Source organism: Periplaneta americana, chromosome 13, assembly GCF_040183065.1.
Source record: "Periplaneta americana isolate PAMFEO1 chromosome 13, P.americana_PAMFEO1_priV1, whole genome shotgun sequence".
Classification (NCBI taxonomy): domain Eukaryota; kingdom Metazoa; phylum Arthropoda; class Insecta; order Blattodea; family Blattidae; genus Periplaneta; species Periplaneta americana.
This window is the reverse complement of record NC_091129.1, coordinates 59,389,016-59,414,743: the sequence shown is the minus strand read 5'-3', so window position 1 is coordinate 59,414,743 and position 25,728 is coordinate 59,389,016. Positions and strand designations below refer to the sequence as shown.

Genomic DNA, 25,728 nt, shown 5'->3' with positions numbered 1-25,728 from the left:
TTTACAATGCAAGTTTCTCAAAACTTTAAATTTTGACTTGTTTCCCTTTTGAACTGGCCTGTCGATGCTTATTTTACCTATATTTCGGTGATTTTATCTGACAACTAATACGGATTATTCAAAACAAGGAAGAATTATACATGATGAAAGAAAAACTATTTTAGTTGTTTATAATAATAATATTAAAGCAACACTCAAGGATATAGTGTATCATTCATTGCTAATGAGGTGAGTGAAACTACAGGTATAAGTAGAGAGACATTTTTTTAAGGTTAAAAAAACAAGGTGAAATAGATATATTGTCGAAACCTCGCGAGAAAAGAAAAAGATAATGTGCTTTAAAATCAGTCATGAAGTGAAATACGACGATTTTCTGCACAGAGCCATATGCAGATTTTTTTTTTTTCCCCCCATTCCTTTTTAAAAATATCCCACCAAAAATTAAATTTGTAATGGGTGAAATAAAAAAAGACGAACATTTTCCATACTTCACAATACATTAAATTTTCTATTGTTTAATAAAATAAATTAGATTTCAGTTTGGAAAGAAAGAAACCAAAGCCAATGAGTATATAAATACGAGTATGACTTTGCTCATAATGATGGACTCAATCAAGCCAGGACCTTGCGACTAGGTGAAGTTTACCAGTGACAATAAGAAAAATCCAACTATTATTTGTGCAGCCATTTGCCAGAGCCCAGTAGAGGAGGATGATGAAACGAAAATCATGTGTATGGATGTTGTTGGTAATTTAAATGACAAAATCTTCAAACCTAATGAACTAGACATTTCCTACATCAGTTATGATCAAATATTATATTTGCTGTACTATCTTCTTCTATTTTAAAACATTCTGGCTGTTGTATGAATTTCCTTGCCAATTAAATATTTATGAAAGAAGATAATCATTTTAATAGAAAATACTTGTGTTAAGGTACTAGACAGAAATATTAAAACAGGTATTTTAAGAGCTAATGTATTTGAAACAGTTTTTATATATAAATATACAGGTGGAATCAAAAGTATGGAAGCATATAAATATTTTCCATATGCTTGATTTTCGATTATTATAGGTGATACCAGTATTTGTAAGACCAAATGCTCTACCAGTGACACATTTGATTCTAGCCCTCAGTTATCTCAAAAGCCGCTATTTTGGATACAACTTTGAAATTTTAAACGGAAAGGGGATCATGTAGGAACTCAAAATCATGCGAGATTTTCTGAAAAAATCAGTGGTGCAATCTGTTTTGAGATATCTCTAATCGTTTTCAAGTTATTTAAAGATAATTGTCATAATGACACAAACTTTATACTAGGGGCATAAGAAATCTGCGGGTTTGGCGAACCCTGACTCCTACACCCCTCAGAATCTGCTTGGTGTATGGTCCTGACCCAAATAACTTTCTCCTCCATTCACACGTTTTTCACTGCAGGAAAACTTGGACCATTTCACAAATGTAATAAAGTGTAATGTAAACCTAATATAAATGAAATATTTAGCATTACACAAATATTTTGTATTTATGTATTTTCAGAATGTTGTGTTGAAATAGTAAACACTAAATAATGTTTATACAGCATACTTACCAACTTTATAAATCACGATAAAATTAAAAATTAAAGTACAAAATATTAATGTATGTCTACTGTTTGTGGAATATGTATATTATTATAACATGAACAAGTTTCGTAATGAAAGCACACTTACGAATGGCTTAGCTTAATAAAATAAATGACAATAAGTATGACACAAAAAATCGTTTTATGCACTCAGCACTATTCTGATTTATGCGGTGAGTTTCATTCAGTCTTGTTTATGTGTTTGTATTATTGAAGTCCATCAACAATTCAAGACAAAAAGTGTTGAAATAGCATATATTCAATGAAAAAAAAGTCTATAAAATAGTCGCCAATCACAGTTATATCTACACAAGTTAATGTATTATTGACAAGTTATTAAATAATATTTCATTTCATGTTCCTAATAATATTTTATTCCCAAACGTAATGTATTTTACCTAATTATAACTAACACTGGAGCTCCTAAAAATTTAGCAGTCAAGAATATGTAGTAAACCACAATATAATACTCCATTTGACATAGATATAATTAGCAAACCAATTAAGAAATTTATCTTATTCTGTGAACAATTTCTGAAAAAAGAAAAGTAAATTAACTTAGGCCTAATTATGGTCTCCAACAATCTAAATAATGAAATTATTTTCCATTGTTAATGTCTTAAACAACTTCATAAAGAACAAAATAAAATGTTACAATATTTAAAAATTATATTACTAATTTTTTCTTTGGAGACGAGAAAGATGGCTTCACAGGATCATTGTTTTTCTGCTATTCTTCTTCCTTCTGCACAAATTCTCTAGACCGATCGTAAAGAAGCAGTGACTGTCTTCGTTGATGATAGGGCACTGTTAATGTTCTCACAGTTCTTAAGATCTTTCAAGAAACAGTGAAGTTGATAAATAATACCTTTAGTAAGGCTTCTGATATCAGGGCCCGACTGAGAAATGATAGCAATTACAGTACTTGGATGGTTAGTAGTAGTTTAAAAATACTGTTATGAGATATATTGTATTTACGAACAAACTGTAGCACAGTAGTATCACAGATGAGCACTTGTCAATAACTAACATTCGAACAGAGCGACAAAAAGGTCTCTTTGTTCAGGTCATAAAATGCTAGAGAAAGTGTGGAGTGAATTGTTTCCGTACCAAACCATAAACCCGCCTATTAATTCTGCCTGTACTATAGTTACTGCATCTACAGATATTTTGTAACATGGTACATTACTAAAGAGGCTTTGGAAAAGGTATTTTTATACAATTCTGGTAATTAACTTTTCCTGCTTTACTGTTTGGTTAACCTGTGACAGTTTCAACATGTTGCTGTGATTATTTAAAGCTTTCCTATAACAAATTTCTTGATTTTCGTGATGGCATTATCGAAATAGGAAAGAATTGATATCATTCTTCATTCTGGTAGGTTAAGCCACAGATATGTTGCAGCATACTGGATTAACAGTTCCCTGAACATTGGATTGGTTGGCATGGACCTGTAGAATGGCTGGCAAGGTCTCCGGATTTAACACCACCTTTTTTTTTTTTTTGGAGTTACATAAAGTCATCATCATCATCGTCCTTGCATTACCTGGTTGAGGTTTTTTCCGGGGTTTTCCCTCAACCCAATATGAGCAAATGCTGGGTAACTTTCGGTGCTGGACCCCGGACTCATTTCACCGGCATTATCACCTTCATCTCATCCAGACGCTAAATAACCTAAGATGTTGATAAAGCGTCGTAAAATAACCTACTACTTCAACTTCGTCCTTGCAGGTATTAGACCTAGTGGCCTGTTATGGTCTCCATCCATCTTTTCAGGGGGCGTCCCAAAGATCGCCTTCCATGTGGTATATAGCGGAGAATTTGTCTTGGGAGTCTGTTACGGTCCATTGTACTGACATAGTTAAGCCATTTTTGTCTATAGTGGTTGAGATGTTCATAAATAGGTGTAATTTTCAATTCTTTTGTAATTAGTTCATTCCTTTTGTGGTCAAGCAAGCTGTAGCCGGCAGTCCTCCTTAGAAATCTCATTTCTGCAGTTGTCAGGCGTTGAACAGCAGAGTTTCAGACAGTCCAGGCCTCACTACCATACATGAGGACAGGTCTTGCTAGAACTTTATATGCTTTTAACCTGATATGTTTTTGGGTTTTCGTGGTTGTGAAAACCTGGTTGATGGTTCTTAAGGCACCATTAAAATGTTGAATATTTTCAGATAAATCAGTAACAGGTAAATATGTCAAATTATAACCTAAATATTTAAATGAGTTTACCTGTTATAACGTATGGGTTCCAATGCAAATTTTACTCCTAACTGGCTGTTTACCTTGGAACGCCATCATTTTTGTTTTGTTTGGGGAAATTTTCATATTGAAATTTTGTGCTATTATATTCAGGTGATATATTGAGTATTGCAGCTCGTCTTCATTTGTAGCAAAAAGAACCTGATCGTCTGCATATAATAATGTATCTAGAGTACAATTTCGGAAGAGCGGGATGTTTCCATGAATTGTTAGTCGCCAATGTCTGATGATGGAGTTGATGTATATATTGAATAAAAGTGGTGAGAGGGGGCATCCTTGATGAACTCCACAGTTTATCGGTCTCCATTCGGTATGTTCTGATCCAATAGTAATTTTGATAATATTGTGGTTATATAATTCGTAAATTGTTCTTATAATTGCGTTTGGAACTGAATCATCTGCCAAAATTTGAAAGAGCTTGAATGAATCTAATGTGTGACGCTGGGTTGCTTCAGAATATATATTGGAAAAGAGCAGTTTCAAACCTAAATGTGGCAAATATGAGGAACTTGAAGCTAGAGTTCTTTCCTAAGTGCAAGAAAAGAGGAAAGATGAGATGTCTATCTCACGAGAAATAATCCAACTGAAGGTTTTGGAACATACCACAAAGGGAATTCCGTGTGAGTATTGGTTGGTACCATTAGTTTATGTGGAGAAATGAACTCGCTCTCCAACGAAGTTCTACACTAGCACAGAGAATGCCAGCAGATTTTGAGGAGAAACTGATTAACTTCCAGTGGTACATCATCCAAATGCGACAGTGTCACTTATACCTTTTTCATCATATCAGCAATGCTGATGAGATGCCCATATTTTTCGACATCCCAAGCAATACAACAGTAGACATGAAAGGGGTGAAAGTACCCCATTAAGAGGAACTGGGAATGAAAAGAACAGAATAACAGTGATGTTAGCTGTTACGGTCAATGGGGTAAGTTACTCCCTTATGTGATTTTCAAGTGAAAAACTATGCCAAGGAAAACATAACCTAAGGGCATAGTGATTCGTTGCCAGGAAAAGGGCTGCATGACAACAGAGGTGATAGTTGACTGACTGTTTACTGTTTGGAATCGCAGATCTGGAGCACTGCTTGCTAAGAGAGCCATGCTAGTTTTGGATGCTTTAAGGGGCATCTAACTTCTGAGGTAAAGAATAAACTTGCTCTACAACAGCCAGAGTTTGTCGTATTACCCAGAGGCATGACTTCAAAACTACAGGTGCTAGATGTTACTGTAAACAAGCCGTTCAAAGACTACCTCTAAAAACGGTAACATTCAATTTTCATATGAACTGTAACTATACTCCAAGTGAATATGTACCAGTACATATACATACAAGATTGAAATTGCCTCATATACTGCCCTTTTATAAATTTTACTACCTAGCTTATTTAAACATGTGAAAATCGAATAGGCACACTACTTCGCAGTACGTAACAAAATCTCTGAAATAACATAAAAAAATTAACCCTGAGATTCTAAGAAAGACAACATGATAATTTTGAGTTCTGTATGTCCACCAGTCTGCATGTAGCAAGTTATGGCAGACTGATTGACATGCCATTACCACTAAAACTTCCGAGCTATTACATCACATTTGCAATGCTACCAACCTATGCAGAGGATATTCAACGTGATTATGCAATGCATAATGTTAATATTACACAACAAATCATATCCAAGTTAATTCAAAACAACTTTCTCTGATCTCGTGTCATATGCGAATTCTCCAAGAGGACAGCTCTGCTGTACCCACCTTCACATTAAATTGCTGATTTCCTGCCATCCACTTTAAGAATACTATTATAGGTAAAAGGAATAGCTAATCCCTCTTCTAAACTTCTAACAGTGTTGCCATCTCGTACGATAATTATTATAGTTTTGTACGATAGTTTTTACTCTTACAATGTACAATAATGCTCATAGGACAATCCTTTATTATACGATAATAGGCGACTTTCATAATATTAGTTTTTTTCTTTCTAATGTCTTACAAACGAGTTGGCAACACTGATTTTAGTCCTTTTTTTCTTACAAAGACTGTACTGATGAAACTTCCTAGTATGTGGTGAAGAGATTTCCAGCTTTGTAGCCTATATATATATTTTGATGTTGGTAGTTTGGGCCTACTGATTTTGATGACAATAGTGAGATCAAAGATCTTTTTCAAAGTTTGCTTTGGATGTGCTGGCCCTCCCTCATGCAAGTGCTAGATGTGAACGTGTATTTTCTAAAATTAACTTTATGAAAACAAAAGTTTGCAATCAACTAGTTACTGATACTAAGAATATCCTGTTATTATCCTCACAATTTGTGTCTGCCAGTGGTGATTGAGACAAATTTTAGCCAACAAGTCAGATGAACAGTCTAATTAATTAGAATTCACTTTATCCTGATAAAAGAAAACCTAGAGGCAAACACCAAGGCAGAGAAAGCAGAGGTGATCTTTGAAAAGGAGTTTTAAAAATGTAACACTAATAAGAATAAACTTGAGTTAAAATACTGCATCCAATGAACAAAGACATTAAGTGATATAGTGTTAAAATTTGTGTAATCAAGATGTATAAAGACATTAAATTTTAAGTATTTTATGGTTTTCTGTTGTGTGACATCCACAACTGATAAATAGATATTTTTATATTTATTTGTTTATGAATTAATGTTTGTGGTGATTCAACACTAGCAGTAATAGATTGGTATAAGAGAGTACAGACTCAAAAACAAAATTCAGGTGGCCCAATTTTGTTACCAGCCAGAATGGAATATTTCCACTTCATTCATGAGTCAGTTTATTATTATTTTGTCCTCTCTCTATATGTGTATAATTATCATTACTATTATTAAAGCAATTCATACTTCAATAAACATTTTAGAAAGTATGAAGTAAAGTAGTATTTTAAAGTACCTACTCGAAAATTAACCAAAACTAAATTTTTTAAATATGTACACAATTTGAAATTTCAGGAAAGAGAACAATTAGTACTGTACAATAATTTTGTCCAAAAAACGGTAATTTTTAAGTGTTCACAATAATTTCTTCCAAACAGAGTGGCAACACTACCTCTAATCTTACAACATGGAGCATTCAAAGACCTCAGCCTATCACAGATCTCACCTGTAACTTAGCTATCCTCTCAACAAACCCCCTTTAAGCTTGTCGCAGACAACAGAAGTTGTCACAAGACAATGCTATCTAACACAGGTATCGATTGTATTTGTATTATTCTTTCATTCGTCCTTTACTTTTTCAGACATTGCCACTACTTACTACTACTACTGACATCAGAAAGGGCTCCAGCAACAGATTTCGCAACTCCTATAAATGCGACATGTATATAACTGACGGAATATGTGACACCACTGCCTGCTGGAGCACATCCTGTGGCTGCTTACACTACCTGCCTAATCAATGCTTATGTGCAAGTAGTTAGGTGGTAGGTAATGACTTTGCATATATTTGAACACTGAAATGCTCACTATTTTGTGTGATCTGTGATCTTGGCTATTTTCATTCTGCACCTGCGTACTGAGAGATGGACTTGGTTCTTCTTCTGCAGCTTTCAATATATCATTCACATTTATTTCCACTAAGTTCACATATACATGAGTCATCTGAGTAGTGGAACTTTTTAGTTCTACACAAGGCATGGTGGAAGCCATGCATCGCTAGTCTCGTTATTGTGTCTTTCCTTCCTGTTTGACCATGTTCATTCTCGGTTCGTCATGGCTTCGCTGCAGTAAAAGTTGCTCCATATTTCAGACTTCTTTGCATATAAGTTTCTTAGTTTTTCTACCTCTGCAGTAGATGGCAGGAGGAAGTTGGTCCTCAATTCTTCAATGAGAAATGGTTCTCTTGTCATTTCAAATGTGAGGCAGGATGGTGTTGTCATTGCCACTCCTAATACCTTCTTGAGAAATCTTGCCTTCACTTTTTCCAGTGTGGTCAAGTTTGTTACATTAATGTTTGGCCATATGATGTCGATTCCGTAACATAGCAGGGGCACTATTTTTGCGTGGAAAAGCTTTATTGCTGTTTCTAATGAGAGCAGTCTGATATGCAATATTTCGTTTATTCCTCTTCCTGCCAGTGCTGCTCTTTCCGTGATGTCTTGTAAAAGCTCTTCCCCATCAGTTGAAGTATGATTCCTAGATACTTCACTTCCCGGGGTATTCTAATGCTTTTGTTGTCAATCTTAATGTCCAGATTGTTTGAAATTCTGCTGCCCTATCTGAGTATCATGGATTCTGATTTGGCAGGGTTAATTTGGAATCCATGCTTTTTGCACCATGTTGCCATTTTGTCTAGAGTTTGTTGCAGTGTCTTGATGTCGTGTGCTGCAACTGCAATATCGTCTGCATACGCGAAGATTATGTCATGGTTTTTTTTCACTTAATGAGGTCTTTTGCTGCTAAGGTGAATAGAAGGAGGCTCATAAGTCACCCTGGAGGACTTTGCATATACTGCTAATGTTGACAGCGATGGGCACTGCCTGCACCTAGCGGAAAAATAACTTTTATTGAGCACGCACTTTACGCAGCTATAGGATGCCATCCAGCAGGCAGTGTGTGACACACATGTATTCCACTCATTCTATTAATTTGTGTGCAGTAATAGGGAACATATTTGACAGTAAAATGAAAAAAGTCCTCTCTTTCGTTTTATAAGTTATAGGACCCCCTTATGAATATGTCCAAGAACTTTACGTTCCAACAAAGTTAAAAAAGCAACACCAATTATGACAAATAATTAACAAAATAAATTATCTTAAACATAAATACTATCTTCTTAGCACTTCTTGTGCTGCTAAGTGGTTGCATGAAGATGTACCCACATTCAAGTATGCATAAACGTGTTTAAAAATTCCTTATTTAGTCTATGTCAGCAATTCTGGAATGACATTGAACAGGTTATTTTTAGATATTACACCACAAATTTCACTCGACCTCCCTCCCAAAGTCAACTATCACCATCATAAATGAAATCACCTTTAGCAAAAGTCTAATGATCTACTCTCCGAGAATTATTTCTTTAGTGAATAAGTCACCTTGCCGCTCATTAAAATATGAGTCAATTAATGTTTACAATGCTACTATAACAAAAGAAATTCAAAACACAACAAATATGGTAAATTTATGGAAAATGTGCTCTTTGGCACGATTATATTAAACACTATCTTTCTTATGCAAAGGATATAATTTACCAATCTTCTCCTGGGGCATCGTCTTTCTAACATAATTCATTCCTCATGTGTGGAGAAGATAATGCTTTTTCAGGTAGCGATTGCTTGAGTATGATTTCGGGCATATATCACAATTATATAACTTTTCACCTGTGTGAACAAGAAGATGTCTTTTAAGACTTGTTCTATTTACAAAACGTTTCTGACACACGTCACAACTAAAAGGTTTATAACCAGTGTGAAGAAGAATATGTTCTCTTAATCTTGAACCGTCCTGATACCGCTTAGGACATAAATGACAACCGTAAGGCTTTTCCCCTGAGTGAACACGACCGTGTTTTACGAGATCTGCTCTGCTTCTCAACTTTTTATCACATACTTCGCAAGAGTACGGTTTATCACCCGTATGTGTACGAGTATGAATATTAAGATTAGCTTTACATCGGAACCTCTTTGCACATATTTCACAAACATGTGGTTTCTCCCCTAAGTGAATAAGATAATGCCGATTCAAAGCAGATTTATTATAAAAGTTCTTTTTACATTCCTTGCATGTGTGTTGTCCTCTTCCTTTAAGGCCAGAACCGTCATCTTCTGCGTGACCCTCGGAATGTACTTTCAGAGCCGATCTGGAAGAAAATTTCTTTGAACACATCTTGCAAGAAAAAGGTTTCTCTCCGATGTGTGTTCGAACATGAGTCTTCAGACCTGTGCTACTAGTGAACTTCTTTTGACATATACCGCAAACGTATGGTGTATCTCCTGTATGTCCACGGTAATGTTTTCTAAAATTAGACCCATTTGCAAAGTTTTTATTACAAACATCACAAGAATACGGCTTCTCACCAGTATGTATACGATAATGAGACTTCAATGAAACCCTTGTTGCGAATTTATTTTTACACACATCACATTCAAACGATTTCCAAACAGTATGTTTACGTATATGATATTTGAATTTATGATTTTCTGTGAATTCTTCACCACAGAATGTACACTTAAAAAACTTCACTCTCTTATCAACTTGGACTGTTTCCGTGATGCATATACCAATCGTGTTACCTCCAACTATTCTTTCATCATCCTTGGACTGATTAGGGCACTGATCTTCATGAAGAAAATTATCACTTGACAAACCCAATAACATTTCATCTTGTGTTGGACTGCAATAAAAGAGAAAGTTTATGATTATGATGTAGAAGGAATCCATAAGAGAATGTCATAATTAGGGTTCGGATTTTTAAGATATTTTAAGAATCATTTTAGCCTTTCTATATGAAGGAAATAGCCTTTTTTAATAGGCTTTCATAAAAATTACAACATTCAATCCTTTATTACATACACAATCAATAATGGAAAACAGGTCAACTTACTTTTTTAATGATCAGTGAATTGAAATAATGACACTTTTTTAAACTAATTGTGTTGATTATAATATACGTAACATGACAAGCCACATTTCTAAATTTTCTGACGCAAATCTTTTTCTATTCTATCATTCAACAATGTTTTGTATGCTAAAAACATTCTTTCAACAGTGTAGTATGTCATGAGAACAAATTTAATCACTGCCACGGATGCTCGACTCCAATATTAGGCTCTCAATGTAAATAAAAAATAGAAGTGGGGTACAAATTAAATCACTTAGAAAATATGATCAACTCGAAAATAATTATAGATATAAGTACAATCTGATAATCAGCATAAATATCGAATATTCTATTCTGGACTGGAACATGAACTCAGTCTATCATCTTTAAATGCTGGGGTTCTAAGCACTGAGCTATCCAAGTTTAATTTTCAGCCCACAATAAAATTTTTCTCTTTCAATTATTCAAAATAGCCAACAGAAGGTCTGGTCTGGAAGCTAAACTGTCTATTGCACACCAGTAGTCTCCTTAGGTGTACGTTCTTTTAACAAACTTGGCAGAAAATATTTTCACCATCTGTTGTGAAATTATAATCGTCGCCTATCCATTTCCGAGGTAAATTTGCATGCTGCAAATTTCTGCATGTCTGAACTTTAACTGTGCCAAGAAGTAACAAATTTATCGAACGAACATCACCTGTGAAATGCTAATATCGAAGAACTAAATTAATAATTTTATTGTACAGTTGTCAAAAGAAAAAGTGGGCGCTCTCTCGAAGCACAGTTCCCTTTGGGTATCTTCGCTACAATTTGGAGACAGGCGATGTTACATGTTGTTGGACCACGTTGCCTGATATCTATAGTTACAATTAAAGTATTCTGTGTGTTACTTGATAGCGTAATGGTAGCATTCAGGCTTCTTATTCGTGAGGTCCTGTGTTCCAATACAACCTTGTGCTTTTTATGTTATTTTTCGTTTTGTTTTTAAGAGAGACAGACAAAATATACATAATTGCTTCTTTCCCTTTTACGATTATTTTAGTAATTAACATCAGGTTCATGAATGTATTATGCCATGACTTTATCATTATAACATTGTGGCTGCAAATGGAAAGAAAAAAGATTTTATTCTCAACTAAAATATCTTTCGTGGCATAAACAAACCAAACTTACTGGTGTCTGCCTTGGAACATTCAAACAATTAAGCGTTCTAAAAACAAAACAAAAAGTCACGATTCAATATTTAGTCTATCTTCCTCTTATCTCGATCATCTTGCAGTCGAGTGGGCATGGAATTGACTAGTCTTTGCAAATAGAGACTGTTCTTAGACACGATATTCCAGGCATTCTGAACATACATACATAAGTGTTCTGTCCATGAGCAGGTCTTTCATTGCAAACCGAGCATTCTCCAATCTTTCCTATTTTCTGCCTTCCTCTTAGTCTCTGCATATGATCTACATATCCTAATGTCGTCTATTATCCTTCTCAACCAGAGACCCAACCAATTCCTTTTTCTCTCTAATCAGTTTCAGCATCATTCTTTCTTCACCCACTTTTTCCAACACAACTTCATTTCTTATTCTGTCTGTCCACTTCACACGTTCTGTTCTTCTCCACATCCACATTTCAAATGCTTCTATTCGTTTCTCTTCATTTCGTCGCAATGTCCAAGTTTCTTCCCCATACAATGCCACACTCCACACAAAGCACTTCACTAGTCTCTTCCTTAGTTCTTTCTCCAGAGGTCCGCACAAGCTGCTCCTTTTTCTATTAAAAGCTTCTTTTGCTCATATTTGCAGTTTTACTTTGGAAGGATAAATGTGGTAACTTCCCGTTCCTTTCTGCACACAACTGTCTCTTTCGCATCTTATTAGATCCCAGGGTGCCCAAGCGTGGAGATGAGGAGAGTGGATTTACTAATTGGGCCCTCCGGACTTCACCGAAATTCACCGCAACAGTTAAATATTAGTTCTATCAGAATGTATGACCTAATCAGAGACCGAGAAATCTCAATTAGCCTTTGACCCCGCATCCTGGACTAGCTTCTACGAATCATCAGAATATCTTGCAGGGGGATCGGGCCAATTTTTCCGCAAATGTTTCCACACGTGTGCCCTCGTAGCTCAGCGAAAGAACATCGGAATTTAGATGTTAACGTCTCAGGTTCAATTCCTCGTCACTCCTTTTCATTTTATTGTGGTTCAAGATAGTGTAATGTAATAATATAAAAAGAAAAACTAACACCAGTATAATGCAACTGTATTGTTCCAAACCTAATATTAAATTTATGTTATTTATATCGCTAAAGAATGATAACTGAATATGAATTATAACTTGAATATTATTTATACAGTATCACTAAAGAACGATAACAGAAAATAAAAGATAAATATCGGTTTGTTTAATTAATATAAGATATTATATAATATATACTTAATTATTTAAATAAAATAACCTATTTTACAAAGAAAAATGGTTATTTGTATTATAATAATTACTTACATAAAATACAGATTATTTATAACAATAGAATATAAATAACTTGAATATTATTTATAACGCTAAAAAACGAAAACAGAATATAAACGATAACTTCAATATTATTTATATTGCTACAGAACGATAACAGAATATAAAAAACGTGAATATTATTCATATCGTTAAAGAATAACAGAATACAAATGATGATTTGAATATTATTTATATCTCAAAAGAACGATAACAGAATACAAAAAATTATAACTTGAATATTATTTATATTGCTAAAAGAGCGATAACAAAATATAAATAAGTTGACATCGATAAAGAACAATAACAGAATATAAATGATAATTTGAATATTATTTATATCGCTAAAGAACGATTAAAAAATAAAATGAAAACTTGAACAAGGCCCGAACCCACAACCTTCGAATCATTAAGCAAGCATTTTACCGCTGGTCTACGAGACGCAGATATGGAATACTTCCATAGTTCCAGAACTGCTTCTACAAGCACATGCACCATGTAACATTGCTGTGACCCAAAGTGGACTTAGAAAATATTCACTGTTCACGAGTGCGTCCACTGTGCAAATGCAGCTGAATTTCACAATATCTTTCATGCAACAATGTAAATGTCAATGTAAATGTTAGCACACAAACTTCAATACTACAACTTCCATGACTGCAGAAAACTGGACTCAGCTGACAGTGTTTTAATGTCACCCTGATTTAAGTTAATTGTTGATATAAGCACACACAACTACCGAAGAAATGATATTAAGTTACCGGGATTTAAATGTCTCGCAGTACAGTTAAATTGTTTAATGCTTCAAGACAGTTTCTTCTTATTGTAAATACTGTATAATTATTATTTATTAATTACCTAGGCTTATTTTTCTTTACTTATTTTTATCCTATTTAGCCTTTCATTTAGTCCTTTTAAGGTTTACATGCATCATTTAGCTTTTTTTTTTAGGTTCTGTAAGATTAATATATTTTACTGTAGAATGCATGAAACGAACAATTGTGTTGAAATATTCGAGATATGTGGCAAGAAACAAAATAGGTTAAATCCTAAGAATCAGAACCCTGGTCAGAATGAATTTACTATGCTGTATTTGAAGACATATTTGATATGTATTTGTTATATGTATCTGCAAAATAACAGTAATATAATGTGAAATTCTTTGGCTCTCAATTCATTAGGTCTACAATAATAACACAGTTTAAAAATGAAGTTTTCAAATCCCTGCAAGGAATGTAAACCTAGATTACTCTTCTATAAAATAGAGCAGGAATGTATCGTTTTGCATCATATTCTGTTACTTCACAATAAGGTAATAGGAAAAACGTGTCTTGCAAAAATTAAATGCATGTACAGATGTCTCTTTTAGACGTGAGTAGCACTTCCTCTCTATAGACACAGTGTGGTCCTAAGTCAATATATGAAGGAAATGCATCACCGTAAGGGATATTATGCTGTCCCCTCTTTGTTTTGTGTGGAATAAGACATCACACATGCACTGCAGCACAAAGTTGCCAGTACAAATAATAAAAAAAATTTGAGTGCTTCTTTTTTGTTCACTTTCTGTCTCTGTATCGAAGTGCCATATTGTGTTAATGTGAAAAACAAACACAGAACTGGCCAGCATCATGCAGACACTAGGTTAAACCCTATATCATATATGTAACAGATAATTCCTCGCTACATTAAAATTGGCAGCACTTTGAAGAGAACAACCGCCAGGATCGCCACCCGTCCACCATAAACGAACACGAGATGGCAGCACAGTCGCTAATGCAATTCAAATGGGTATTATGACGTGACTCCTTATGTAACAACTAGATGGCAGCATAGTAAACCTGACAAAAGTTAACCTCAAAGACTATAACCCTGACATATCTGTTACATATATGATCTAGGGTTAAACCAACAGCAAGACTTTGAACAGAGAAATACGATTTTTTAGTATGACTGTCTTTCCTTTCTGCCCATTGTGTCCCAGCGTGCTTCACTCAACACTGTTCTTTTTGTTTCCTTTAATCGGTTGTTTAACCATGCTATTATATAAATTATAAAGTATTGGGTTATTTAGCATGAACAGAATTGATGATAGTGAGATGTGAAGAGGATGAGGATTCACCATCGGATTATCTGACAATCACCTTTAAAGATGGGAAAACCTTGAAAAAAAAACCCAATCAGGCAAATAGCCTGAGTGTGAATTGATCCCAAGCCTGATAGCAGACCTGGATCTGCAGGTGAACACGCTACCACCTAAGCACTGTTATTCCCACTTTAAGAGCCCCTTCAAGCAAGGCCACTTTTAGAAAATTTCATTGGTAATTCCTGCTAGAAGCTCTTGAAATGATTTCTTAAATATGCAAAAATACGGAAAAAAAACTTTTTCTACTCCTGATGTAAATCAGCAAATAGTCCTCGATTCTGTCTTCCCAAAACTAATGGATGGAGTTTTCTTCTGTTTCTACATCTATTTTTTCTCCATATGAGCAAAGTTGCCAAAAGTATATCTCTCTCTATGTCCATGTTCACTAGACGACTGAAAAATTCTCTATAAAAATTTAATGTATTAAGCAGTGCTTCAAACGTGCTTTCACAGTGCCACTAACACGCATTTGCAGCACCACTGATGCTCATTCGCAGTGCCACTAGTGGTGCTGCTAAGTGACTTCATCTGAAGGGGCCCTTACTAACTTCTCCTACAATACATTGTTAGGTTGTAAGATTTGCAATTCATTGTGCATAACGATATCATCTCTATTTAAACTTTTTTTAACTTTCTTAATACAAAAAGTAGTAAATATACTGGAGAATGTCAATTTTGAGATTTTCGCAGAAATATGTCTTCAACATTTCTAACATAAAGAAGTGGTATGAGGCATACCATCTGTACGGTGCATAGAAATTCTCCGAAACTATTCTACGAGTAAATTTATATCATAGAATGAGTCTTAATAGGTTTTTATTTGAAAGCAAAGATACAAAATGGAGCACAATTTCCAGAATCATTAACCCTCCAGCAAAACACACTCATAAGCAGACACATCGAGTACCTTATATCTCATAAGTTTCTTGAAATTCTTTGTAATATTTTTTGTTGATGTGCAATTTAATATCATACATTATTTAATTTTAATCAAATACTTGGGAGGATCGAAAAGCAACACATAATTTTTTGTGGCAACGTATTCAGTAGATAAGCAAAACAAAATAATGCACAAGAAAGCTACAGGTTTTACCTATTTTTCGACAAAGGAACCAAGTCTCTCGACACATTTCTCCCATCGTGGCACCAGATTCACTACATCTCGTTCAGAAAACTCCGTTTTCTGGGCGTATAGTCACCTGTGCGCAACTGATTTCACTTCTTCATCCGAACAGAAGCGTTTACCTTCTAGGAATTTCTTCATTGGTCCAAAGAGGTGAAAGTTAGACGGTGCGAAGTCTGGACGATAGGGTGAATGATTGCCGTCTCTATGTCTCTTACATTCGGTGGTGTTGCAGCAGTCAATGGTCGGCCAGAACGTGCTTCGTCGGCAGCCCTCTTCGAAGAACCTATACCACCTGGAAATGTTGCTATGGTCTAGACAATCAGCATCGTACACCTCCAACATTTCCCTATGGATTTCACTCGGACTTTTTCGTTTTGCCCACAAAAAACGGACTACAGCTCACTGTTCTTTACAAGTAGATGATGCTAGAATACACGCCATCTTTATTCAGTAGTTAACACTCATTCCGGCAGAGTGACATCTGATTGAGCCATTGCTGTCTGTAGTGCAAGATTCAAACTAACTATCTGCCAACTTTGTAGGCCTACATCCTACCAAAATAGTATTTCGTAAGAAAATTGTTGTGCATTACTTTTCGATCCTCCCTCATAAAATGCAAGATATACAATTTTGTCTATAAAAATTAACATTATTAAGCTCACTACAAGGATATTTTGTAATATGTTGGAAATTAATAACATTTAACCTCTTATCGAAAAATCATTCTTTCTTCACTTACATATACCACAAACCATTCACTATCTGAGGAGCCAGTATCAAAGATGGATAAGAGCCATTTTCATTATTTGTTAGTTGAGCCATATTTTTATTTCATTATATTAACTTATAGTATAAGGTATAAAAATTTTTGTATGCCATATTGGTAACTTTATTAACAAAATAATTCAGATCTTCACTTAAGATTATTAGTTTAAAGCACTTTAAAATATACTTAAAAATGACATTGTCCACTTCTGATACTAAGATTAACCTTTGGCCGCTTCTGAAACAAAGATGCAAGTATCCATTTCTGAAACACACAACCCAGAATTAAAATAATGATGAGAAGGTCCTATGAAAGTTATGATTTTATTCTAAAACTAATATTTAACTGTAAAATTTAGGAAAATTAAATTTAGAATGTCATTTCTATTAAATCCTCTCAATATTACTTTCACTTTTTAGTTCTTATTTTAGTGCAATTCTGCAAAGGTTTATTTAAAAGGTCTTCAAAACAATTAAATTCATTATGAATGTGCTCATTTTTATCTGAACTCTGGATTACAGTATTATACCAATGAAGAAAGGAATTTTCCTTCCACTCACTTCTGAAGTGTTTACTTAGTATAACTTCTGAACATTCGCAGCTTTCTCTGGGTTTATCTTGATCCCTTATTTTAATTGGTGAAGGATTCATTTCCAATAGTTTTTCTTTAGCACGTTTCCATTGTTTAGGATTAAATTTATGTTTTCTCGTCAGTTCAGGCGTACTCTCCAACTTATTGCACCTCAAGATCCTTATATTTCAATAAAATTTCAAAATAAAAGAGACGTAATCAAAAAACATCCAAACTCGTAAGAAATATTAGAATGTAAACATTAATTGGTCGTCATGACGTTTTAAGGGGATACTATAGTGAAATAATGGTGAAAAATTAAAAAAAAAAAAAAAAAAAAAAAAAAAAAATCCAGTTAAAAATGTATTGTGATTCTCTATACTCACCTCAAAAAAGCTAAGTGATTTATATCCCCAAGACTATTTTCAAGCTTTTGAGCCAATATGAACTAAAAATTTTGATAACTTTGTTGCAAGGAGTCTTTTTAGTGACATCAATATAAAATATATTTAAAAATGTAATTTCAAATCTACTAGTCCTAATGGCACCAAATTTTGTACAGATGATAGTATTGTAGGCATGTTTATGTAGTTTAAAACTAATACATTTTGGATGAAAATTGTAGACGTTTTAAAACTCGCATAAGTGCTGAGTTAAGCCACTTCCAGCAATCTGACTGGCTGAAATGATCGTGTCTGCATTTGAAACAAAGAATGAATTGGAGGTGTCCGATTATGAAAATAACAACAAACCTTAACGCTCACAAAAGCATGTAAATTACAGCTTCTGAAATAAACTGACCATAGCTTTGAGAACAGCACGAAAAATACTATACGAACCTATCCTTAACTACACGTCGATAAAAATGGTGTATGTCCATCTTTGATACCAGACTCCTAATTTTGACTATTATTTTATTACATTCTTCTGGATCCCTATTCATTTTATCATGAGAACTTGGAGAACCTTACTCTAAATTCGTGTCATGATCATTTTCAATACTATTTTCTGCTTCTTCATCAAATTCACCACTACAAATAACTTCATTATTCTCTCTTCTCCACTGATATTTCTGCATTATTCAGTGCTCTGAGTCTAACTGTTGCTGGATATGTTTTTCTTCTTCTTCTTCTTTTTCTTCTGTCCCCTTTAATTCTATTCTACACATTACTCAATTCTAAACATTGCTTCCATTTACAGTAACACAACCAAATGCACCGGGTTCTATGTCCAGTAGTGACAGCTCTTTGAATAATAAAACATTATAAATAAACAAATGTTTCTGCAAATGCGATAATTATATTAGCACACGTGTGAGACAACAATGGACTAATAGCAAGCAGACTTCCGCATTAATGTGTCTCACAAGCCTACCACAAGAAAAAAAACTTGGATACAATATATCCCAGCACACCTGTTTGAGGGTTAAATGATTTTTTTAGTTTTTTTTTATTTTATAAAATAAACTGACTAATAAGATAGGTTACTTAGCATCTACGGGGAAACATTCGGTTAAGAGTAATGATTTATAAATAGTCCACCGCTGTGGAGTAATGGTCAGCACAGCTGGCTATGAAACGAGCGGGCTCAGGTCCAAATCCTGGTTGAGACAAATTACCTGATTGGGTTTTATCCGGGGTTTTCCCTCAACCAATTGGAGCAGAATTGCCGGGTAATTTTCGGCATTGGACCTCAGACTCATTTCGCCATCATTAATTCACATGTCATTATCATGCATACAATAGCCCGGAAGTTCATGATGCAGAATACTGTACTTGTACAAAACCATGGCTGTTCAGCTACCCTATCATTCACAAAAATATGAGTGGTAAGCACAATAAGCCTCAGGCTGCATGTGTAAGCCTTCGGGTCCCTCATCCGTAAAAAAAAATGTTTTATACATAGGATTATTCCTCTTTTTGTTGTGAATTATGTCTAAGTCTTCATGCTAGAAGCTATAGGACAACAAGGCAAGGTATAGCAGAGCAAAGAGATCTCTTTATCAAGAATTTATCAACCCTTTTAAATTCACTTCTTACGTGTGGATAAATCATTAATACATATGGATCATTCAATAACTTAAGAGATAAGTGAGTAAATAACTACTATAACAGACATATAATATACATAGGTCTATTTACTGAATGACCTGATATTTTAACATTCATAACATTTTTAAACGTCAATTTCTGTAGATAGAAAAATTAATTACATATATCTACTTAAACCATACAATTTATAAATATATAAAAAGAAGAGAAAGATGACGATATAAAGGATAGCTTCTATGAGGAATTGTAATATACTTTTGATCAGTTATCTAGATAGCATATGAAAATTTTATTGGGGGATTTCAATGCTAAAGTAGGATGGGAGAATATTTTTAAACCAACTATTGGAAAAGAGAGCCTACACATAACTAGTAATGACAATGGAGTTAGGTAAGTCAACTTTGCGACATCAAAAAATTTAATTGTCAAAAGTATAACATTCTCCCATATGGATATACAAGAATATATTTCGACTTCTCCTGATGGATTGACACACAACCAAATAGATCACATCTTGATAGATAAAAGGAGACATATTAGTATAGTAGACATTCGAACTTTCAGGGGGGCAGACTGTAATTCTGACCATTATTTGGTAACTGGAGAATTAAGAGAGAGACTATCAGTAGCCAAGCGAGTAGAGCAACAAGCTAATATTAGTAAATTCAATATTCTGAAATTACAGGACGAGGAAACTAAGCAACATTATCAGGTCGAAATTTCGAATAGGTTTGCCACTTTAGGAAGTCCCGACGAAGTTGAGAAAGAGTTAGATGTTAATAGCTTGTGGGGAAAATATCAGAAATAGTATCAAAATTGCAGCTGAGAGAGCATAGGTTATTATGAAACTTAGAAAAAGAAACCGTGGTTTGATGAAGAGTGTTGCATGGTAGTAGAAAGAAGGAAACAGGCAAAATTGAAATTCTTACAGGATCCAGTTGTGGAGAATAGAGACAATTATTTCAATGAAAGACAGGAAGCAAGTCGTACACTTAGGAATAAACAGAGAGGTTACTCGAAGGAAAAACTGAATGAGGTACAAAAAAATCTTAAGAATAAAAACATTAGAGATTTATATAAGGGTATAAAGGAATTTAAGAACGGATATCAGGCAAGGGTAAACGTGATCAAGGATGAGAATAGTGACTTGCTTGCAGACTCTCATTCAATCCTGAACAGATGGAAAAATTATTTTGGGCAACTACTAAATGTACATAGGCCAGATAGAAATGATCAGGACGCAATTCAAATACAAACTGCTGAGCCATTTATACCCGAACCCACACTTTCTGAAGTCGAAATTGCAATAAAAAATCTGAAAAAGTACAAATTTCCAGGTATCGATCAAATTCCAGTAGAATTAATACAAGAGGGTGGAAGTGCATTATCTAGCAAAATTTACAAACTTGTATTTGCTATTTGGGAAAAGAAAATTGTACCAGAACAATGGAAGGAGTCCATAATTCGACCTATTTTTAAGAAGGGGAACAAGACTAACTGTGGCAACTTTTGAGGAATATCATTTTTATTGACGTTGTACAAAATTTTGTCCAATATTCTTTTGAGAATATGTAGATGAAATTATTGGAGATCATCAGTGCGGTTTTAGATCGACTATTGAGCAGATTTTTTGTATTCGACAGATATTGGAGAAAAAATGGGAGAATAAGGGTACAGTACATCAGTTATTCATATATTTCAAAAAAGGCATATGACTCAGTTAAGAGATGTCTTATATAATATTCTTATTGAATTTGGAATTCCCAAGAAACTAGTTCGATTAATTAAAATGTGTCTCTGTGAAACTTACAGCAGAGTCCATATAGGTCAATTTCTATCTGATGCTTTTCTAATTCACTGCGGGCTAAAGCAAGGAGATGCACTATCACCTTTACTTTTTAACTTCGCTCAAGAATATGCCATTAAGAAAGTTCAGGATAACAGATAGGATTTGGAATTGAATGGGTTACATCAGCTTCTTGTCTATGCGGATGACATAAATATGTTAGGAGAAAATTCACAAACGATTAGGGAAAACACAGGAATTTTACTTGAAGAAAGTAAATCGATAGGTTTGAAAGTAAATCCCGAAAAGACAAAGTATATGTTTATGTCTCGTGACCAGAATTTTGAGTACGAAATGGAAACATAAAAATTGAGGATTTATCCTTCGAAGAGGTGGAAAAATTCAAATATCTTGGAGCAACAGTAACAAATATAAATGAAACTCGGGAGGAAATTAAACGCAGAGTAAAAATGGAAAATGCCTGTTATTATTCGGATGAGAAGCTTTTGTCATCTAGTCTGCTGTCAAAAAATCTGAAAGTTAGAATTTATAAAACAGTTATATTACCAGTTGTCCTGTATGGTTGTGAAACTTGGACTCTCACTTTGAGAGAGGAACAGAGGTTAAGAGTGTTTGAGAATAAGGTTCTTAGGAAAATATTTGGGGCTAAGAGGGATGAAGTTACAGGAGAATGGAGAAAGTTACACAAAGCAGAATTGCACGTATTGTATTCTTCACCTGACATAATTAGGAACATTAAATCCAGACATTTGAGAAGGGCAGGGCATGTACCACGTATGGGCGAATCCAAAAATGCGTAAGTGTTAGTTGGAAGACCAGAGGAAAAAAGGCCTTTGGGGAGGCCGAGACGTAGATGGGAGGATAATATTAAAATGGATTTGAGGAAGGTGGGCTATGATGATAGAGATTGGATTAATCTTGCAGAGGATAGGGACTGTTGGTGAGCTTATATGAGGGCGGCAATGAGCCTGTGGGTTCCTTAAAAGCCATTTGTAAGTAAGTACTGTAAGTATAAATTTTTAAGTTACAAAGAAACTTAACTTTATCTTCTTATTTATATGTATAGTTTAATAATTTAATTTAGGAACCTAAGTCTTTTGAATAATTGACACAAGAAAAACTATGAGCAGTAATATCATTGCAACAAGGTAAAGGAACTGAATTATTGCCAAATGCATTAAACATATGAGAAAATGTGTCAGATTTCCGACATTAATTTCTTCCTTACTAAATCAAAATAGATATAGAGTCATTATTGATATGATCCACTCACCTATCCAACTGAGTTTCAGATGCCAATGCTTTCGTATCATCATTCCATTCTTCCACTGTAATTGATTCTTCCTAAAATGAATTGTAATTAATAATAATAATAATAATAATAATAATAATAATAATAATAACAATAATAATAATAATAATAATAGCAAAAGTAGTAGTGGTGGTGGTCATAGTAGTAATAGTGTGGTAGTGGTAGTAGTACCTATAGGAACATGTTCACATTAAAAACAGCTTCAGAAAACATATAAACACTTTTTAATTGTTAGTGTTATTTCCTTCCTAGGTAAAGGTTGACTTTCGCAAATGTTCATAAACATATCTGAGCGATATTTATACAATTTTATACAAATTAGGCATTTCAAAATGTCATTTACCTTTACTTCGCTTTTCATTTCATGGCAATCAACTGCTTTTTTATCTTCGTCCTCTTTTGTGTTAGTAGCAGCATCACCCACAGAACCTGGTTTCTTAATAAAAAATATATGTATGTGTTTCAGTTGGAATATTTATAACTTACGAGATGCCATCAAAATGAAACCAGAATATAACAAATGCTTGGTACTGGCGTCAATGCAGTGTAAGCGGCTGCAGGGGTAAATGACCCTGACTGTGATGGATCAGTCTGCCAACTGGAAACAAGCAGTGCACACTGTGATGCTTACTACACCCGATACTGTGAAGTTGTGTTAGTACTGCACTGGGGTTTTAAAACAGACTTGAAAATGGAGAAAAGTGCAAATGTGAAGTTTAGTTTTTGTGTTAAACTTGCGAAATATGAAAAGAGAACCTTGAAATACTGCAGGTGGTAAATGGTAAAGAAGCCATGGGCCAAATTCAATGTTTTGAGTGGCATTCTCGTTTTAAAATGAGCAGCATATCACAGGAGAATGAAAAGAAGTCTGGATTACTGCACAAGAGTACAACTCCTGAAATGTTGAAAACAACTGGACAACTTATTCAGGTTGATCATGAATAACGATTCCAGAAGTTGCTAACATCTGTGGTATTTCATTTGGTTTAGATCAGGCAATCACTGCAGGTGACCTAAGCATGCATCTCATTGCTAGCATGTATTTTTTTTAACGTCGCTGGATTGGTGATAGCAAGACGAGGCTGAGGATTCACCATAGATTACCTGACATCCGCCTTAGAGTTGGAGAATACCTCTGAAAAAACCCAACCAGGAGCGCAAGCGGAGATCAAACCTGTGCTTGAGTGCAACCCCGACTGAGCTACATTGGTGGCTCCCATGTTTGTTCCCCATTTGTTGGCTACCAAAAGAAAAAGAACCTTTGCATCAACATCTGTAAAGATCTCCATCAGTAGGCCAATGATGACCTATCTTCATTTCAGAGATGATCACGGGGGATTCGAGACTTGAGTTTATGGCTACGACCCGGAAACCAAGCAGAAGTCATCCCAACGGAAGAACCCACAACCTTAGAGACTCAACAACAATAAGCCAGGTGTGCGCAAAAAAAAACATGATGATGGTTTTTTCCGAAATCAAGAGAGCTGTGCATCAAGAATTTGTTTCTTTTCATCAGACAATTAGGCAGAGACAATTTGGTCTTTGGTTTCTTTCGAGGTTTTCCACAGCCGTGGGACTGAAGCTGGATGGTCTATGGCAAGTCCTCGGCATCAACCCCTCTGATTTGATTACCTCCCTTTGATTTGATTACCTGGTTGGGTTTTTCCGAGGTTTTCCCCAACCAAAAGGCAAATGTCGGGTAACATTTTGGCGAATCCTTGGACCTTGCCTCATCTCACTACATCTCGTCAAAATATTGTAAAAAATTGCACAAAATTGTAGAAAATTACTAAATTGTAAAACTGTAAAAATTTGTAAAAATTGTAATTGTAATATTGTAAAATTTTGACTTGTTCCACATTTTAAAGCTTCATTGCTCATGTAAGATCTATGGAATAAAATAAATAAATGAATGAATGAATGAATGTTCTACTGCAGGAAGGTGTTCATCATCATAAAAGACTACAACTGTAAAGCAATAGAAACTGGCTCCTGCACCATTACAATGCTTCCACATATACAGAGTGATTTATATAGAACTGACACATTTCTTTCTTTAATTATTCCGTTGGAAATTCATTCAATGTCCCAATTTTAGCACCAAATTAAGCAGAATGTTCTGGAGTTTCGATTCCTTGTCACTAGATGCGCAGATGTTTATGTTTTATTCCTATTGTTGGCAGCCTAAAGCCATATAGGGTTACGGTTGTTCATCAGCTACAGGAACCAGATAAGGATAAAATATTGAATTATTGTCGTTGGTTTCAGACGTTCATTGTGCAAAATCCTGCCATATTGCCCATCACTGGTTCACAGATGAAGCATGGTTCCATTTATCCGGTTATGTGAACTCACAGAACTTACGCCATTGGGCCATCGAAAATCTACATGTCATCCATGAAGCACCTATGCACCCGGTTAAAATCGGAGTTTGGTGCGCAATATCCACACAGAGAATAGTGGGGCCAATTTTTTTTTTTTTAATCAGACTGTGAACACTGCAGAGTACCGACTGATTTTCATGGAGTTTGTTGAGCAACTGGACGACGTAGAGCTGAGTCAAGGATATTTTCAGCAAGATGGCGCTACATGCCATACATCAAATAAATCCATGGAACTAATTGCAAGTTTCTTTGACGACCGAATAATTTCCAGGAACCTGTGGCCACCGAGATCTCCGGATTTGACAATGCCGGACTTCTTTCTATGGGGTTACTTAAAAGACAGGGTTTACGCCACACGTCCCCAGACATTGGACGATCTGAAGCACATCACACAGGAGATTCAAGCTATTGACAACAGAGTCCTCCAACGAGTGGCCAGTAACATGGAACGACGTGTTGAGTTGTGCCTTATGCAGGATGGAGGACATTTTCAACATTTGCTATAGAGGTAAATAATCTCCCAAAATTCCTCTACATTTTAGGTATAATAAGTTGTCGCTAGCACAATTGGTTTGAAACAATTAATGAAAGAAATGCGTCAGTTCTATATAAATCACTCTGTATAA

The 25,728-nt window shown here is 34.8% G+C and overlaps 1 protein-coding gene across 8 annotated transcripts in view; it reads right to left on the bottom strand.

Annotated features, from left to right (window-relative positions):
• Positions 1-1,511: 1,511 nt before the first annotated feature.
• LOC138711993 (zinc finger protein 345-like) overlaps positions 1,512-25,728 on the bottom strand; it is a 41,910-nt gene continuing 17,693 nt past the window's right edge. For 3 of the 8 annotated variants that reach the window (XM_069843333.1, XM_069843332.1, XM_069843331.1), the window contains 3 exons: positions 23,062-23,154; positions 22,680-22,750; positions 1,512-10,225 (listed from right to left, as the gene is read on the bottom strand). In XM_069843333.1, the coding sequence (XP_069699434.1) occupies positions 9,127-10,225; positions 22,680-22,750; positions 23,062-23,079 (1,188 nt within the window). In that variant the 5' untranslated portion in view covers positions 23,080-23,154 and the 3' untranslated portion in view covers positions 1,512-9,126. Of the gene's footprint in view, positions 10,226-15,885; positions 17,242-22,679; positions 22,751-23,061; positions 23,155-25,728 lie in introns of those variants that run through there. The other 5 variants (XM_069843335.1, XM_069843334.1, XM_069843337.1 and 2 more) reach the window with 4 other exon arrangements.